Here is a 19,975-nt window from a genome sequence, read left to right as displayed (position 1 = left end):
CTTCCTCTTCTGATAAAGCCACCAGTCTCACTCCCAGGGTAACCCATTAATCCATTAACTCACTAATCCATTAATCCATGAATGGATTAGTTCATTCATGAGAAAAGAGTCCTCATGACCCAATCACCTCTTAAAGTCCCCACCTCTCAATACTGCCACATTGGGGATTCAATTTCACCATAAGTTCATTTATTTATGTATTTTTTGAGACAACGTCTTGCTATGTCACCCAGGCTGGAGAGCAGTGGCATGATCTCAGCTCACTGTAACCTCCACCTCCCAGGTTCAAGTGATTTTCCTGCCTCAGCCTCCTGAGTAGTTCGTATTACAGGCACGTGCCACCATGCCCAGGTAATTTTTGTAGTTTTAGTAGAGACGGGGTTCCATCATGTTGGCCGGTTGGTCTCAAACTCCTGACCTCATGTGATCTGCCCACCTTGGCCTCCCAAAGTGCTGAGATTACAGGTGTGAGCCACCGCACTCAGCTTATTTATCTATTTATTTTTTGAGACAGGGTCTCACTGTGTTGCACAGGCTGGAGTTCAGTGGTGCAGTCACGGCTCACTGCATCGTCAGCTTTCTGGGCTCAGGTGATCCTCCCACTTCAGCCTCCTGAGTAGCTGGGATCACAGGCATGTGCCACCTCACCTGGCTAATTTTTAAATTATTTGTAGAGACAGGTCTCCTGATGTTGCCCAGGCTGGTTCAACATGAGTTTTCAAGGGAACAAATATTTAAACCTTAGCAGCAGGTTAAATTATCTTTATCCCACATTTATGATCGGAAAAAAAAAATTTAAAGCCCAAGACTCTGCTAGACTTCTTACTTTAAGAATGAGTCTGAAGGTCTTGTTTCATTTCCATTACAATATCTATTAATAGTTCTGACTGAGATAAGAGCCATCCTTTACTTTGACTATTATGAAGAAAGGGGGAAAAGACGTTAAAAAGACACAATTACACAACTGATGATTTTGTTGTAGCTGAGATAAGTGCTCTTAAAGAACATGCAGGGAAGTCTTTGCTAAAGAAAGGATTCTGAAGCTGGTTTCTGAGGGAAGAGTCCAAGTTAGCCAAGCAAAAATGGGGGAAAAACTCCAGATACAGGAAATAGCATTGTTTCAGGGCCTGAGATGGGAAGGAGGTTATGTGTTCCAACCGAGTGGTTCTCAAATTTGACGGCACATAAGAATCTCCCAGGAACATTTAAAACACAGAATGAGACACCTAGGCCTCATCCTGTACCCATTATAAAAATTAAAATCAGCCGGGCACGGTGGCTCACACCTGTAATCCCAGCACTTTGGGAGGCCAACACAGGCGGATCACCTGAGGTCAGGAGTTCAAGACCAGCCTGACCAACATGGAGAAACCCCATCTCTACTAAAAAATACAACATTAGCCGGGTGCGGTGGCACACGCCTGTAATCCCAGCTACTCGGGAGGCTGAGGCAGGAAAATCGCTTGAGCCTGGGAGGTGGATGTTGTGGTGAGCTGAGATTATGCCATTGCACTCCAACCTGGGCAACAAGAGCAAAACTCCATCTAAAAAAAAAAAAAATTTTAAATCTCTGGGGGTGGACTCAGGCACTCAGTAAATATACATATATCTATTTCCATTGACCGTAACACATGGCAGACTAAAGATGGCCCCCAATTCTTTGTCACTGTCCCTATAGAGAGGTAGAGTTTATTTTCCCTCCCCTTGAATCTGGCCTTTCCTTAAGACTGTAGAAGAAGAGACACTGTGTCAGTTCCAGGCTTAGTCTTTAAAGGGACAAACAACTTTTGCCTTCTCTCTCTCTCTTTTTTTTTTTTTTTCAGACAGAGTCTCTTTCTGTTGCCCAGGCTGGAGTGCAGTGGTGTTATCTCGGCTTACTGCAACCTCTGCCTCCCAGGTTTAAGCAATACTCCTGCCTCGGCCTCCCGAGTAGCTGGGATTACAGGTGTGCACCAACATGCCCAGCTAATTTTTATTTTTAATTTTAGTAGAGACAGGGTTCCGCCTGGCAATTTTTGTAGAGATGATGTTTCATGTTGGCCAGGCTGATGCTGGACCCTGACCTCATGCGGAGATCCACCTGGCCTCCCAAAGTGCTGGGATTACAGGCATGAGCCACCATGCCCGGCCGCCTTCTCTATTTTAGAAAGCTCTCTTGTGACATCCCCTCTTGAAACCCAGATGCTACCCTCCAAGAAGTCTGAATCAAATGGAGAGGCCATGTGCAGGTACATCATTCAACAGTCCTAGTTGAGCTCTCAACCAACATCCAGCATCAACAGCCAGCCATCTTGGAGATTCCAGCTCAGTTGAGCCCCACTGATGACTGAAGCCCAGGAAGATATCACATTGAGCCGAAGAACCGCTCAACTGAGCCCTGCAGTCATCTCACCAGATCAGGAATGATTTAAAAAAAAAAAAAAAAAGATTGTTACCCTAAGTCACTCAGTTTTGGGGTGGTTTGTTACACAGTAATTGATAATCTATACCCAAGAGAGAATTAAATAATGATGACTTAAAACCAATACCAATTGATTTCTCCCCTATGTAGAATAAATCTAGTGGTCCAGGGCTGGCACGATGACTCTAAAAAGCATTACGGACCTAAGTTACTTGTGGCTCACCCTCCACCATCTTGAACCTCATCTTCATGGTCCAAGATCATGCTAGAGTATCAGTCATCACATCCGCATTTTAGGCAGTTAAGTGAAGGAAGGAAAGTGTACTTCATTAAAGAACCTTTTGGAAGCTGTCTACAATATTTATGCTTATATATCATTGTCCTAGATGAAGACTTACAGCTACATCTATCTGTAAGTGACATTGAAGAAAGTAGCTTTTTTACCTGGGTAGCAATGGGCCCAGCTAAAAATCAGAATTCTCAAGAGCAAAAGGATGGCTTTGAGGTAATCATGTAGATTATGTGCAGATAACTACAGGTAAGTCCCCTCCCCCAAGTCTATTTTAAATTTTCTCCTGGATTATTTTAGAGTAAACCTCAGATATAATATGATTTCATCTACAAGACTTTTTATTTTAGTAAGATATTCTTTTTTTTTTTTTTTTTGAGACGGAGTCTTGCTCTGCCACCCAGGCTGAAGTGCAGTGGCCGGATCTCAGCTCACTGCAAGCTCCGCCTCCCGGGTTTACACCATTCTCCTGCCTCAGCCTCCCGAGTAGCTGGGACTACAGGCGCCGACCACCTCACCTGGCTAGTTTTTTTGTGTGTGTTTTTTAGTAGAGGCAGGGTTTCACCGTGTTAGCCAGGATGGTCTAGTAAGATATTCTTAAGGTTAGGTGTGATAAACACCTAACAAAGTGAATGACTATTTATTTATTTATTTATTATTTTTTGAGATGGAGTTTCACTCTTGTTGCCCAGGCTGGAGTGCAACGGTGCAATCTCGGCTCACTGCAACCTCCACATCCCAGGTTCAAGCGATTCTCCCACCTCAGCCTCCTGAGTAGCTGGGATTACAGGTTTGCACCACCATGCCTGGCTAATTTTTGTATTTTTTGTAGAGATGGGGTTAGGCCATGTTGCCCAGGCTAGTGTTGAACTCCTGGGATCAAGCCATCCACCTACCTCACCTCCCAAAATGTTAGGATTACAGGTATGATCCACTTTACCTGGCCCTAAGCTATTCATTATTCTTTCTTTTTTTGTTTTTTGAATCAGGGTCTCCTTTCTTCATTTCTAGGTGAAATAGAACTTTACCAGATTTTTCCTGTTGACTGATAAAATTCCAGAGCCTAGTTTTAAAATATGCATCTTCATTGTTAGCAAAAGAGATGTTAAGAAGAGATATAGGAGATATCCTCTTTTTCCTGATACTGCATAAGGAGAAAGATTTTTTTCTGAGTCACAACACTAATTTAAGGAATCTGATTTGATAAAGTGTTGAATTGAGAAGATTCCCAAGGATATCAATCTTGTTTTCTGGTACAATATGGAGAATTAAATGAATATTCATAACTGTTACTAAATTGTTCTCTGTTGAAATAAATTCATACACAAAACTGTTATTTGAACAAAAGGGTCTTGTAAGAGTCCCAAGCCTTTAAAAATCATTGCCACATCTTGTGAAAATAACTTTCAAAGAAACACCTGTAATTATAGTTGGTTTTATTCCTTATAATTTGTTGCCTTGTTGGCTTTTCTATGTTCCAAAACAGTAAGAAGAGTAGGTGCTATCAAGACAAAAAATCCGAAAACCAAAACAAGCCTTGGGGTCATTTTGCTCTTCTTCCAAATGCATGATGAAAAAAACATGGTTAAAAACCAACTTGCTTGATTTCTTATTTTAACAAACAAATCAAAAATTTTGTCTGATTTAAATTAACATATCTTTTTTTTTTTTTTTTTTTTTTTTGAGACGGAGTCTCTCTCTGTTGCCCAGGCTGGGGTGCAATGGTGCGATCTCAGCCCACTGCAACCTTCGCCTCCCAGGTTCAAGCAGTTCTTCTGCCTCAGCCTCATGACTAGCTGGGATTACAGGTGTGCACCACCATGCCCAGCTAATTTTTGTATTTTTAGTAGAGACGAGGTTTCACCATGTTGGCCAGGCTGGTCTCGAACTCCTGACCTTAGGTGATCTACCTGCTTTGGTCTCCCAAAGTGTTGGGATTACAGGCATGAGCCACTGCGCCAGGCTAAATTAACATAATTATCAAATTCAATCTGCAGACTTTAATTGGATTCTGCTTTATTTTTTAAAAGCCTGATAGAAATGACATTTTTGAGACAATCAGGGAAATTTGAATACTGAATGGGTATTAGCTAGTATCAAGGAAGTACTCTTAACTTTCCTGATGTGACAGTGCTATGGTGTTTATATTATTTTTAAAATGGTTCTTATTTGATAAAGATATATATATACTGAAATATTCTGAACTTAAAAAAATGAACTCATGACTGGCTGGGCACAGTGGCTCACGCCTGTAATCGCAACACTTTGGGAGGCTGAGGTGGGTGGATCACTTGAGGTCAGGAGTTCGAGACTACCCTGGCCAACATGGTGAAACCTCGTCTCTACTAAAAAATACAAAAATTAACTGGGCATGTTGGAGGGCACCTGTAATCCCAGCTACTCGGGAGGCTGAGGCAGGAGAATTACTTGAACCTGGGGGGTGGAGGTTGCAGTGAGCTGAGCTTACGCCACTTCACTCCAGCCTGGGCGAAAGAGTAGAACTCCATCTCAAAAAAAAAAAAAAAAAAAAAGTGGTGATGAAGGCCTGGCGCGGTGGCTCACACCTGTAATCCCAGCAGTTGGGGAGGCCGAGGCAGGTGGATCACTTGAGGCCAGGAGTTCGAGACCAGCCCGACCAACTTGGTGAAACCTCATCTTAACTAAAAATACAAACAGCCAGGTGTGGTGGCATGCACCTGTAATCCCAGCTCCTTGGGAGGCTGAGGCAGGAGAATCACTTGAACCCAGGAGGCTGAGGTTGCAATGAGCCGAGATTGCACCACTGGACTCCAGTCCAGGTGACAGGACCAGACTCCATCTCAAAAAAAAAAAAAAAAAAAAAGAGCGGAGTGCTTTCATCTCTTCAATACGAACCCTTCAGGGCCAAGTCTGAAGCATTTTCAGGGTTACCTATTTGATGCCTGAAATCTACCTGAGACAGAGGAGCATTTCCTGTGAGCCAAGTGCTCAAACACTGGTGTGTGTAAGGAGCATGTTGCAATCAGCAACGTCAACACGTTTCCTGAATGTGGATATGGGAGGGGAACTGAAAGGCTAGGACAAGGCTGTTACTGCTTCCACTCCGGGGTGGGAGAGAGGCAGCGACGACTCCAGCTCTTCTCCCATCTGTGGACTGCAGAACCCAAGACGGACCCTGGGAGGGCTGAGAAGCCATCATGATCTCTAAGCTGCTTTCCCTCCTCTGTTTCAGTAAGTCTCACAGGGCTGTCCACTGGGACTGCAGAATATCACGGAACTGGTGGGATAGTTGGGCTGGGGATGGAAAAAATAACATCAGCTTTGGCTTACTGAGAACACGGGAGGAGTGAGACGTCCTGCTGAGTGCACTGCAGACATTCCCTGGAAACAAGTGCTCTGCAAGCTTCAACTCCTCTGGTTTCAACTTCGTGAGTTTTGCTGAATGCCTCCACCACCTGGCTTCATTGGCTTACCCCTTTTCTCAGGATAAACTCTGACTTTTTGTGTGTAAGTAAAAGTATTCAGAATAGAAACCTTATCTTTTTTTTTTTTTTTTTTTTTTGAGGCAGGGTTTCACTCTTCTTGCCCAGGCTGGAGTGCAATGGCGTGATCTCGACTCACTGCAACCCCCGCCTCCCGGGTTCAAGAGATTCTCCTGCTTCAGCCTCCTGAGTAACTGGATTAAAGGGGTGTGCCACCATGTCTGGTTAATTTTTGTATTTTTAGTAGAGATGGGGTTTCACCATGTTGGCCAGTCTGGTCTCGAACTCCAGACCTCAGGTGATCTGCCAGCCTCAGCCTCCCAAAGTACTGGGATTACAGGCGTGAGCCACTGTGCCTGGCCCAGAAACCTTAACACCATAAATAAAAATTTAGTGCCAAATAGATAACTATAACGTAAATTGAGGTTGTTGTGTAACCATCACCACTATCTACACTAAAACCTTTTTCTTTTTTTTCTTTCTTTCTTTCCTTTCTTTCTTTCTTTCTTTCTTTCAAAAGATCCACCGAGCCAATCGAGCAATGGATCTGCCTCACTGAAGTTTACCTCTGTCTTTGCATCCTTGTCCCTATTATAAGCATTTATGTTCGAGCGATCTTGTCGGCGATCGAACTCCTGGCGAGTGGATCCATCTGTTTTGTTCTCTCTTCAGTGTTGATTACAGGTCCCCCATGCCCCACCAAAACATTTTTCTTCACCCACTATTAGTTACAATTCTCCAGAGAGACAGAACCAATACAACATGCATCTCTGTATACATATGTGATAGATACAGATATATAAATGCAGATATAGATCTAGATCTGAAATGAGATTTGTTCTAAGGAATTGGCTCACACAGTTACAGAGGTTGAAAAACCAGACTCTGCTGTCTGTAAGCAGGAGACCTAGGAAAGCCAGTGGTTATAAATTCCAGTTCAAGGGCAGAAGACCAATATGTCAGCTCAGACAATTAGGCAGAGATAGACAATTCAACCTTCTTCTATCTTTAAAAAAACATTTTTTTTTTTTTTTTTGAGACAGGATCTTGCTCTGTCGCCCAGGCTGGGAGTGCAGTGGCATGATCTCGGCTCACTGCAGCGTCCACCTTCCTGGCTCAAGCAGTTGTCCCACCTCAGCCTCCTAAATAGCTAGGGCTACAGGTGTGCACTTTTTTGTAAGCAAACAAAATGATATGGAGTTTCACTCTTGCTACCCAGACTGGAGCGCAATGGCGTGATCTCAGCTCACTGCAGCCTCCACCTCCCGGGTTCAAGCGATTCTCCTGCCTCAGCCTCCTGGGTAGCTGGGATTACAGGTGCCCGCCACACACCCAGCTGATTTTTTGTACTTTTTAGTAGAGACCTGGCCATCATGTTGGCCAGGCTGGTCTCGGGCTTCCGACCTCAGGTGATCCGCCCGCCTCGGCCTCCCAAAGTGCTGGGATTACAGGCGTGAGCTACAGTGCCCCGTGCAATTTTTAAATTTTTTGTAGAGATGGGATCTCATTATGTTACTCAGACTGGTCTCCAAATCCTGGCCTCAAGCAATCCTTCTGCCTTGGCCTCCCAAAGTGCTGGGATTACAGGCGTGAGCCACCATGCTGGCATTTCCACCTTTTTCTCCCATCCTGGCCCTCAGCAGAATGCCCACCTCCATTAGGAAGGCAACCTGCCTGACTCAGCATTAGATTCAAATGCTGATCTCTCTAAAATCACCCTCACAGACACACCAGAAATAATGTTTCACCAGATATCCTGGCATCCTGTGGCCCGGTCTAGCTGATAAGTAAAATTAACAATCACCATTCCTGACATGAACTCTGTACCCTCTAACCAATAATGCTGCTGTCCTCCCAGCCCCTGTTTACCTCCATTCTCATTTCTTTCTTTCTTTTTTTTTTTTCCCCGAGATGGAGTCTTGGTTTGTCACCCAGGCTGGAGTAGAGTGGCCTAAACTCAGCTCACTGCGAGCTCCGCCTCCTGGGTTCAAGCAATTCTCCTACCTCAGCCTCCCGAGTAGCTGGGATCACTAGCGCTCACCACCACGCCAGGCTAAGTTTTTTTTTTTTTTTTTTTTTTTAGTAGAGACAGTGTTTTACCATGTTGGCCAGGCTGGTCTCAAACTCCTGATCTTGTGATCTGCCTGCCTCGGCCTCCCAAAGTGCTGGGATTACAGGCGTGAGCCATCGTGTCCAGCCCATTCTAATTTTTATCTCTATGAATTTGCTTATTCTAGGATGTATGAGTGGAATCATATAATACTTGTTCTTTTGTGCCTGGCTTATTTTACTCAGCATAATATCCTTGAGTTACATCTATATTGTAGGATATGTCAGATTTCCTTTCTTTTTTATGGCTAAAATCCCATTGTAAGCCGGGCACAGTGTCTCACACCTGTAATCCCAGCACATTGAGAGACTGAGGCAGGCAGATCGCCTGAGCCCAGGAGCTCGAGACTAGTCTGGGAAACATGGCGAAACCCTGTCTCTACAAAAAATACAAAAATGAGACTGGGCACGGTGACTCACGCCTGTAATCCCAGCACTTTTTTGCAATGACCTGATGTAAGGAGTTTGAGACCAGTCTGTAGGGTGAAACCCCATCTCTACTAAAAATACAAAAATTAGCCAGGCGTGGAGGCGGGTGCCTGTAATCCCAGCTACTCGGAAGGCTGAGGCAGGAGAATCGCTTGAATGTGGGAGGCAGAGGTTGCAGTGAGCCGAGATCGTGCCATTGCTCTCCAGCCTGGGCAACAAGAGCGAAACTCCATCTCTAAATAAATAAATATTAAAAACAAACAAACAAAAAAATGAGCTGGGCATGGTGGTGTGCACCTGTCGTCCCAGCTAATTGGGAGGCTGAGGTGGAAGGATCACTTGAGCCCAGGGAGTTGAGGCTGGAGTGAACTAGGATCACATCATTGCACTCCAGCCTGGGCAGCAGAGTGAGACCCTGTCTCAAAAAATAAAAAGAAAGAAAGAAAAGAAAAAGAAAAAAGGCCGGGTGCGGTGGCTTACAGCTGTAATCCCAGCACTTTGGGAGGCTGAGGTGGGCTGATCACCTGAGGTGGGGAGTTCGAGACCAGCCTGACCAACATGGTGAAACCCTGTCTCTACTAAAAAATATAAAATTAGGCCGGGTGCGGTGGCTCACACCTGTAATCCCAGCACTTCGGGAGGCCAAGGCGGGCGGATCACGAGGTCAGGAGATCGAGACCATCCTGGCAAAAACGGTGAAACCCCGTCTCTACTAAAAACACCCACAAAAATTAGCCAGGTGTGGTGGTGGGCGCCTGTAGTCCCAGTTTCTAGGGAGGCTGAGGCAGGAGAATGGCGTGAACCCGGGAGGCGGTGGAGTTTGCAGTGAGTGGAGATCACGCCACTGCACTCCAGCCTGGGCGACAGAGCAAGACTCCGTCTCAAAAAAAAACAAAAACAAAAAATACAAAAAACCCACAAAATTAGCTGGCTGTGTTGGCACATGCCTGTAATCCCAGCTACTCAGGAGGCTGAGGCAGGAGAATCACTTGAACCCGCGAGGCGGAGGTTGCAGTGAGCCAAGATCGCGCCATTGCCCTCCAGCCTGGACAACAAGAGCGAAACTCTGTCTCAGAAAAAAAAAAAAAAAGAAAAGAAAAGAAAAAAAAATCTCATTGAATATATGGAGCACACTATGTTTATCCATTCTTCCATGGATGGACACTTATGTTTGAACCTTTTGGGTGTTCACAGTTTCCTTTTGCAAAACTTGAAATGTCAGTTTATGCACTGGCTCGTGGATGCAATAGTAGCACAAACGCCTGGTAACTTCCCCTCCTTCCTACTGAAACATAAAACTGTTCATACAGGGGAAAAAGAGGAAATCTCTCAGAGACACAGGCCTAACTAACTTTCTTTGAGTTAGATCAATGTCATTATTATGATAATGTTCATAAACAGGCTTGATATTATGTTTTTTCTCTTCTTTCTTTTTTTTTCTTTCTGAGACTGAGTCTCGCTTTGTTGCCAGGCTAGAGTGCACTGGCATGATCTTGGCTCACTGCAACCTCTGCCTCCCGGGTTCAAGTGATTCTCTGCTTTAGCCTCCCGAGTAGCTGGAACGACAGGCGCCCATCACCACACCTGGCTAATTTTCGTATTTTTAGTAGAGACAGGGTTTCACCATGTTGGCCAGGCTGGTCTTGAGCTCCTGATCTCGTGATCCACCTGCCTCGGCCTCCCAAAGTGCTGGGATTACAGGTGTGAGCCACTGCGCCCAGGTTTCTTTTCTTGTTGAGACAGGGTCTTGTTCTGTCGCCCAGGCTGGAGTGCAGTGACGTGATCATAGATCACTGCAACCTTCACCTCCTGGGCTCAAGCAATCCTCTCACCTCAGCCTCCCAGGTAGTGGGGATTACAGGTGTGCTCCACCACGCCTGGCTAATTTTTTGTATTTTTTGTAGAGATGGGGTTTCACCATATTGGCCAGGCTGGTCTCAAACTTCTGACCTTAGGAGCCGCTCGCCTGGGCCTCCCAAAGTGCTGGGATTACAGGTGTGAGCCACTGCGCCTGGCCTAGAAGTGCGTTCTTTTTTAGGGCGGAATAGTACTCCATTGTGTATATGTGCCACTTTCTCTTCATCCATTCTTCTATTGATGGACCCTTAGGCTGCTTCCAAATCCTGGCTGTTGTGAACAGGGCTGCAATACACAGGGAGTGCAGAGATCTTATCCATATACTGACTTCCTTTGTTTTGGGTGTACACCCAGTGGTGGGATTGCTGGATTATTAAGACAATTGATTTTTTTTTTTTTTTTAGACAGAGTCTACCTCTGTCACCAAGGCTGGAGTGCAATGGCGCGATCTCGGCTCACTGCAACCTCCGCCACCAGGGTTCAAGCGATTCTCCTGCCTCAGCCTCCTGAGTAGCTGGGATTACAGATGTGCACCACCACACCCAGCTAATTTCTGTATTTTTGGTGGAGATGGGGTTTCACCTTGTTGGTCAGGCTGCTCTCAAACTCCTGACCTCAGGTGATCCACCCCAGCCTCAGCCTCCCAAAGTGCTGGGATTACAGGCATGAGCCACCGTGCCCAGTGCCAGTTGACTTTGAATATCTGTGTTGTAGCCTTGAGAAATGTTTGCCCGGGCTCACTCAGAGCAGTGGTCCTACACCTTGGCTACATTCTCGTCTTAGAGCTCTGAAAAGGAATGACACCGGAGCCCCGTTGCAAGCCATTCTGACTCAGTGCTTCAGTGCTTGGTTCTGTGAACTGAACTTTTACCAGCTCTCCAGGGGAGCCCAGGGCATAGCCAAGATTAAGGACAACTGAGTTCAGGCTGGGTGTCCTGGCTCACGCCTATAATCCTAGAACTTTGGGAGGCCGAGATGGGTGGGTCACCTGAAGTCAGGAGTTTTTTTGTTTTTTTTTTTTTTTGAGATGAAGTCCTACTCTGTCACTCAGGCTGGAGTGCAGTGGCACAATCTCGGCTCACTGCAGCCTCTGCCTCCTGGGTTCAAGCGATTCTCCTGCCTCAGCCTCCCGAGTAGCTGGGATCACAGGTTTGTGCCACCACACCTGGCTAACGTTTTGTATTTTTAGTAGAGATGGTGTTTCACCATGTTGGCCAGGCTGGTCTCGAACTCCTGACCTAGGGTGACCCGCCCATCTGGGCCTCCCAAAGTGCTGGGATTACGGGCGTGAGCCACCGCGCCTGGCATGGTCAAGAGTTCTTAACCAGCCTGGCCCTGTCTCTATTAAAAAAAAAAAAAATTAAAAAGGAAGAAGAATAAACGCAGCTGTGTGTGGAACAGGGATGAATGTATGCTTTCTCCTCTCTGGAATGACCATTTGGATGTTTTGAAGCTTGTTACAGGACACCAAACAATAAATTTTGTCCTGTTTGGAGTCATGAAGGGATGAAAAGAGATCATGAGCCTGGGCAACATAGGGAGACTCTGTCTCTGCAAAAGACTAAAAAATCAGCCAGGTGTGGTGGTGCACACCTGTGATTCCAGCTACTCGGGAGGCTGAGGTGGGAGGATCACTTGAGCCCAGGAGGCTACAGTGAGCCATGATGGAGCCACTGCACTCCAACCTGGGCAACAGAGAGAGACCCTGTCTCAAAACACAATAATAAAATAAAAAATTAAAAAATAAAAAGAAGAGGCCAGGTGCAAGGCTCATGCCTGTAGTCCCGGCACTTTGGGAGGCTGAGGTGGGCGGATCACCTGAGGTCAGGAGTTTGAGACCAGTCTGGGCCAACATGGTGAAACCCTGTCTCTAATAATAACACAAAACTCAGCCGGGCGTGGTGACACATGCCTGTGATCCCAGCTGTTTGGGAGGCTGAGGCAGGAGAATCACTTGAACCGGAGAGGCGGAGGTTGCAGTGAGCCGAGATTGCGTCACTCTACTCCAGCCTGGACGACAGAGCGAGACTCTACCTCAGGGGGAAAAAAAAAGAAAGTAAGTAAGAAATGGTAAGAATGAGTGCCGTACTGAAACAGAAGATGAGAATAGAAGGATATGTGGATCATGTGGAACCAGGAAAGGCCTGGAACAGGGGGAGGTGAGAGCCGCACAGGACAGTCAAGGAGAATCTCTGGGAAACGACGGGGGAGCTGGAAGTCAAGCGGAAGCCACAGTCCAGTGTGGGGAGAATGAAAACTCCTGAGCGCATGACCTCCAAGGGTCTGCACTCAGCAGGAGACTCTGGGACCTGTCTCCAGGGGCCAGGGTAGGGGGTGATGTGGCTCTAGGCAGGGGCTTCTGTCTCACGGAGGATTGTCTTTCAGGACTGTGCATGGGCCAAGGAGACACAAGGGGAGATGGTGAGTGTTTCTTCAATCACACCCTCCTTGGCCCGTTGTCCCAAATTCCCTCCTGTTCCCTTCCCCTTCTTTTTTTTTTTTTTTTTTGATGGAGTCTCACTCTTTCGCCAGGCTGGAGTGTGGTGGTGCGATCTCAGCTTACAGCAAGCTCCGCCTCCTGGGTTCACACCATGCCTCAACCTCCCGAGTAGCTGGGACTACAGGCGCCCGCCACCACGCCCGGCTAATTTTTGTATTTGTAGTAGATACGGAGTTTCACCATGTTGGCCAGGATGGTCTCAATCTTACGACCTCGTGATCTTCCCGCCTCGGCCTCCCAAAGTGTTGGGATGACAGGCGTGAGCCACCGCGCCTGGCCCGTTTCCCTTCGTAAAATAGGCTTCCTGGTTGGGCGCAGGAAATAATAATAATAATAACAAATAATAATAATAAATTTTAAAAAGGGCTTTCTGAGAGCAGGGAAGGGCGTCAGGCCCAGCACTGGGCTCTGCTTCCTTCCAGGGTCACTGCCCAAGCCGTCCCTCAGTGCCTGGCCCAGCTCGGTGGTCCCTGCCGACAGCAATGTGACGCTGCGATGCTGGACGCCTACCAGAGGCATGAGCTTTGTTCTCAGGAAGGGAGGAATTATTCTGGAGTCTCCGAAGCCCCTTGATTCAACAGAGGGCCCGGCCGAATTTCACCTCAAGAATCTAAAAATCAGAAATGCTGGCGAGTACACCTGCGAATACCACAGAAAAGCGTCCCCCCACATCCCTTCGCAGCGCAGTGACGTCCTTCTGCTGTTGGTGACAGGTGTGGATAGGGTGCCTGCCGATGACATGCGGGGGGCAGGGGATGAGGGAGGAAGCAGAGGACAGAGGGAGAAAAGGAGTCCCACCTCCAGGGTAGCTGGGGGTGGTGGGAGAGGGAGAGAGACAGGAATGAAATTGCATACCTTGGTTTTATACTCTGTCACCCAGGCCGGAGTGCAGTGGTGCCATCTTGACTCACTGCAACCTCCGCCTCCTGGGCTCAACTGATTCTCCTGCCTCAGCCTCCTGAGTAGCTGGGATTACAGGTGTGTGCCACCATGCCCGGCTAATTTTTGTATTTTTAGTAGAGACAGGGTTTCACCATGTTGGCCAGGCTGGTCTCAAACTCCTGACCTCAGTGCTGGGATTACAGGTGTGAGCCACCACGCCTGGCCTTATACAGGTCTTGCAGGAGGGAGAATCTCCGTCCTGGGGTCGGAGTAGAAAGTGGAGGAAGGTGGAAGAGATCAGGAATCTCTGATTTCCCACACTCCATGAGAGCCTCTGGCCAGGAGAACAGGGGTGAGTAGGGGATTCCAGACTTCTCCCCAGGACCTCAGAGCCTGACTTCTCTTACAGGACATTTATCTAAACCTTTCCTCCAAACCCACCAAAGGGGTACGGTGACCGCAGGTGGAAGGGTGACTCTGCAGTGCCGGCAGCCAAACCAACTGTTTCTGCCTATCATGTTTGCTCTACTGAAGGCAGGGACGTCATCTGCCATCCAGCTGAGGAGTCCAGCGGGGAAGGAGACGGACTTCACCCTGGAGGACGTGACAGCCGGCAACGCTGGGAACTACAGCTGCGTGTACTACCAGACAAAGTCTCCCTTCTGGGCCTCAGAACGCAGTGATTGGCTTGAGATATTGGTGACAGGTAAGGATGTGTATGATTTTGAAGAACGGTGTGTGTTGTTTTTAATCAGAGGTTGTTTTGTTCTTCTGTGAATCTTATTTCCTCATTACTCGCAATATCATCGCTCTTAAAAAAAATCTTCCCTTTGTGGCCGGGCGCGGTGGCTCACGCCTGTAATCCCGGTGCTTTGGGAGGCCGAGGCAGGCGGATCACCTGAGGTCGAGAATTCGAGACCAGCCTGGCCAACATGGTGAAACCCCGTCTCTACTAAAAGTAAAAAATTAGCCAGGTATGGCGGGATGAACCTGTAGGCCCAGCTCCTTGGGAGGCTGAGGCAGGAGAATTGCTTGAACATGGGAGGCGAAGGTTGCAGTGAGCCAAGATCGCGCCATTGCACTCCAACCTGGGTGATAGAGTGACGCTCTGTCTCCAAAAAAAAAAAAAACAAAAAACAAAAAAACTTCCCTTTTACAATTTCTACTCCTTTGCCTTTTTTTTTTTTTTTTTTGAAATGGCGTCTCACTCTGTTGTCAGGATGGAGCGCAATGGTGCGGTCTCGACTCACTGCCACCTCCACCTCCTGGTTCAAGTGATTCTCCTACCTCAACCTCCCGAGTAGCTAGGATTACAGGCCTGCACCACCCATCTGGGTTATTTTTCTATTTTTAGTAGAGATGAATGTTTTGCCATGTTGACCAGGCTGGTCTTGAACTCCTGACATCATGATCTACCCACCTCGGCCTCCCAAAGTGCTGGGATTACAGGCGTGAGCCACCGTGCCCGGCCCTCCTTTGCCTTTTTGTTGTACTACATCCTTGGATAATTTCTAGGCTGTTTTTGAAAATTATGAATCCACCAGCACCAGATTCCTTCTACCATTCTTTGCATCTCTTAGCGTTTTGGTTTTTTGCTTTGTTTCATTTTGTTTTTGAGACAGAGTCTCGCTCTGTTGCCCAGGCTGGAGTGCAGTGGTGCGATCTCAGCTCACTGCAACCTCTGCCTCCCGAGGTTAAGCAATTCTCCTGCCTCAGCCTCCTGAGTAGCTGGGATTACCGTGCCCGGCTAATTTTTGTATTTTTAGTAGAGATGGGGTTCTCACCACGTTGACCAGGCTGGTCTCGAACCCCTGGCCTCAGGTGATTCGCTCACCTTGGCCTCCCAAAGTGCTGGGATTGCAGGTGTGAACCACTGTGCCTGGCGTGTTTTTTGTTTTTTTTTTTCCTTGGTGTTAATGATTTCACTCTCAATAATTCTTTCTCAGTCATGCGTGGTGGCTCAGGCCTGTAATCCCAGCACTTTGGAAGGCTGAGGCTGGAGGATTGCTTGAGCCCAGGAGTTTGAGACCATCCCGGGCAACATAGTGAGACCCAGTTTCAAATTTAAAAAATTATCTCATCCTCAGAACATGGTGTTTGCACAGCCTCCTGCTTCTGTGCCATGGATGCGAGGTCTACCCATGTCTTTTAACACTGACTGCTAGAATTCTTCTGAAAGTATCTTGTTTCCTGCCAGAGTTCTGCCTTACTGGGTGCTAGCACTCCACTTCCTCAACTCTGTAAATTATTTTTCATCTGTTGTAACTGTTGTAACGAGTTCCTCTTGCTGGCTGCCTGGATGAAGCCCATTCATCAGGACAGAGGAATTGCAAGAAGGAGTTCAACACACATTGAGTCAGGTAAGCGGGAGACCAGAGTTTTGTTTTGTTTCTTTTTTTTGAGATGGAGTCTTACTCTGTCGCCCAGGCTGGAGTGCAGTGGCGTGATCTCGGCTCACTGAAACCACTGCCTCCCGGGTTCAAGCGATTCTTCTGCCTCAGCCTCCCGAGTAGCTGGGACTACATGCGCGCCACCATGCCCAGCTAATTTTTATGTTTTTAGTAGAGATGGGGTTTTACCATATTGGCCAGACTGGTCTCCGACTCCTGACCTCGTGATCTGCCCGCCTCGGCCTCCCAAAGTGCTGAGATTACAGGCGTGAGCCACCGCGCCTGGCCAATCAGAGTTTTATTATTACTCAAATCAGCCTCCCTGAAAATCTGCAGGCTAGGGTTTTGTTTGTTTGTTTTTCTTTGAGATGGAGTCTCACTCTATCACCTGAGCTGGAGTGTAGTGGCACAATCTGGGCTCACTGCAGCCTCCACCCCCCAACCCCAGGCCCAGGTCAAGCGATTCTCCTGCCTCAGCCTCCGGAGTAGCTGGGATTATAGGCACCCGCCACCACACCCGGCTACTTTTTTTGTATTTTTAGTAGACATGGGGTTTTGCTATGTTGCCCAGGCTGCTCTCGAACTCCTGGCCTCAAGCAATCCTCCCACTTCAGCCTCCCACAGTGCTGGGATTACAGGTGTGAGCCACTGTGCCTGGCCTCAACTCAAACTTTCTCAAGTGCTCTGCCTGCACAGCAGTGTGTGCTGCAAGGATGCTGATCCAGCCACGGAATTCGGGGCTCTGTGGAGCTCCTTCTGTCTCATGTGCTGCCCCCAAGACTATTCCTTAATATAAGGATGGGGAAGGAGAAAAGGCAATGTGGGAAGGTGGAAATGGGATAAAGAGCAAATAAACGAAGGAAGAGAGCTAAGGTGGAGTGAATGTCAAGGAAGGAAGATAAAGGAACTCCCACTACAACTCATTAGGATTCCATGTTTTGGCCAGGTGCGGTGGCTCATGCCTGTCATCCCAGCACTTTGGGAGGCCGAGGCCGGCGAATCACTTAAGGCCAGGAGTTCGAAATCAGTTTGGCCAACATGAAGAAAACCCATCTCTACTAAAAATACCAAAATTAGCCGGGCGTGGTGACAGGTGCCTGTAATCCCAGCTATTCAGGAGGCTGAGGCAGGAGAATTGCTTGAACCCGGGAGGTGGAGGTTGCAGTAAGCCAAGATTGTGCCACTGCACTCCAGCCTGAGCAACAGAGCGAGACTTGGTCTCAAAAACAACAACAAAGATTCCATCTTTTGTTTTCAGGGATTAAAATTTTAAAGAGTTCAATTATGGCTGGGCATGGTGGCTCATGCACTTTGGGAGGCCAGGGTGGGCAGATCACCTGAGGTCAGGAGTTCAAGACCAGCCCAACCAACATGGAGAAACCCCCCTCTCTACTAAAAATACAGAAATTAGCCGGGCATGGTGGCTCATGCCTGTAATCCCAGCTACTCGGGAGGTTGAGGCAGGAGAATCGCTTGAACCCGGGAGGCAGAGGTTGCAGTGAGCTGAGATTGTGCCACTGTAGTCTAGTCTGGGCAACAAGAGCAAAACTCCATCTCAAGAAAAAACAAAGTTCAATTAAAACTTTAAAGTACAGTGGACGACTGGCTAGAAAACATTAAGTGGGTGGCCGGGTGTGGTGGCTCACACCTGTAATCCCAGCACTTTGGGAGGCTGAGGCGGGCGGATCACCTGAGGTTGGGAGTTTGAGATCAGCCTGACCAACATGGCAAAACCCTGTCTCTACTAAAAATATAAAATTAGCTGGGCTTGGTGGCACATGCCTGTAATCCCAGCTACTTGGGAGGCTGAAGCAGGAGAATTGCTTGAACCCGGGAGGCAGAGGTTGCGGTGAGCCGAGATTGCACCATTGCACTCCAGCCTGGGCAACAAGAGCAAAACTCCGTCTCAAAAAAACCCCAAAACCAAAAACATTAAGTGGGTGATGACAGTCAGATTTGACGGGGCCATTTGAGAAGGAGGGATACCCTCTGAGGGTCAGTGCTGAGCCCCTTCTCTCTTTCAGTTCCCCCAGGTACCACGTCAAGCAACTACACCCTGGGTAATTTCATACGACTGGGTTTGGCTGCCATGATTTTGGTTATCATGGGAGCTTTCCTGGTGGAGGCCTGGCACAGCAGAAAGGTGTCTCCAGGTGGATCTGTCAGAGACCTTCAAACCAGAGTGACTCCATCTTGAACCGGGGCTGGGTAAACTGAGGCTGCAACCTGCTGGACTGCATTCCCAGGGGGTTAAGACTTTCTAAGTCACAGGATGAGACAGGTCACAACATACAGATCACAAAGACCCCACTGATTAAAAAAAAAAGAGAGATGCAATAAAGAAGCCAGCCAAAACCTGCCAAAACCAAGATGGCAACAATAGTGACTTCTGGTTGTCCTCACTGCACATTATTTGCTAATTATAATGCATTTGCATGCTAAAAGACACTCCCACCACCACCAAGGCGGCTTACAGATGCCATGGCAACTTCCAGAAGCTAATAGGGGGAGGAACTCTCAGTTCCAGGGAAATCCCCTCCCCTTTCCTGGAAAACTCATGAACAGTCCACCCCTTGCTTAGCATATGATCGAGAAATAACCACAAAAATAGCCGACCGACAGCCCTCTGGACTGCTCTGCCTATGGAGCAGCCATCGTCTTTGACTTTCTTAATAAACTTGCTTTCACTTTACTCCGTGGACTCGCCCTGAGTTCTTTCTTGTCTGAGATCCGAGAACCCTCTCTTGGGGTCTGGACTGGGACCCCTTTCCAATAACAGATCCAAGTTAAAACACGGAGCCCCTCTCACTTTCATGGGCTGCTGTAGAGATAGGGAATTCTCTTCTGCTCTAGATGTATTGAGATCTAATCGACAAATAAAAATGGAATTATATTTGTGTACAACGTGATGTTTTGATATATTCCATTTTGATTTGTCAATTATACCCCCATAAACCTACAAGTGGGGAACCCTCCTGCTAAGTAATTTATTGTGTGCCAAGGAAGAAATTTCACTAATTGTGATGTGATTATCACAATGTAACTAATGGACTTTTCTCTTTAAGATCCACCTTCTGGGACCTTTCCTACTAAATAATTTATTTTGCACCAAGGAAGAAATTTCACTAATTGTGACATGATGATCACAATGTAGCTAATGGACCTTTCTGTTTAAGATCCACCTTCTGGGAACTTTCCTACTAACGAAGTAATGAATTGTGTACCAAGGAAGAAATTTCACTAATTGTAACGTGATTATCTCAATCTAGCTTATGGACCTTTCTGTTTAGGATCCACCTTCTTAGCAAATTGCAATTACCCAGTGCAGCCTTGTGATCTGTATCCGCCCTTGCTGTGCATTCAATCCATATGGGGTTCTTTAAACATCAGACTCTGCCATGGGGACTTCACACGTTTCTCCACATGGGCACAAATGGTATTTTTTGTTTGTTTGTTTTGAGACAGACTCTCACTCTGTCGCCCAGGCCAGAGTGCAGTGGCACGATCTCGGCTCATTGCAACCTCCGCCTCCTGGGTTCAAGTGATTCTCCTGCCTCAGCCTCCTGAGTAGCTGCAACTACAGGCACCTGCCACCATTCAGCCATTTTTTTGTATTTTTAGTAGAGACGGAGTTTCGCCGCATTGGCCAGGCTGGTC

At 47.3% G+C, this 19,975-nt stretch overlaps 1 protein-coding gene across 1 annotated transcript; it reads left to right on the top strand.

Annotated features, from left to right (window-relative positions):
* The first annotated feature begins 5,771 nt into the window (after positions 1-5,771).
* TARM1 (T cell-interacting, activating receptor on myeloid cells 1) lies at positions 5,772-19,008 on the top strand. The gene is given in 6 exon segments (XM_003916079.5): positions 5,772-5,900; positions 12,932-12,967; positions 13,469-13,759; positions 14,338-14,634; positions 18,343-18,479; positions 18,481-19,008. Coding segments are annotated over 6 exon segments (819 nt in total). The 5' UTR covers positions 5,772-5,866; the 3' UTR covers positions 18,505-19,008.
* Positions 19,009-19,975: the final 967 nt, after the last annotated feature.

The sequence above is a fragment of the Papio anubis genome, chromosome 20 (genome assembly GCF_008728515.1).
Source record: "Papio anubis isolate 15944 chromosome 20, Panubis1.0, whole genome shotgun sequence".
Taxonomy (NCBI): Eukaryota; Metazoa; Chordata; class Mammalia; order Primates; family Cercopithecidae; genus Papio; species Papio anubis.
This window is presented reverse-complemented; position numbering and strand designations above follow the sequence as displayed.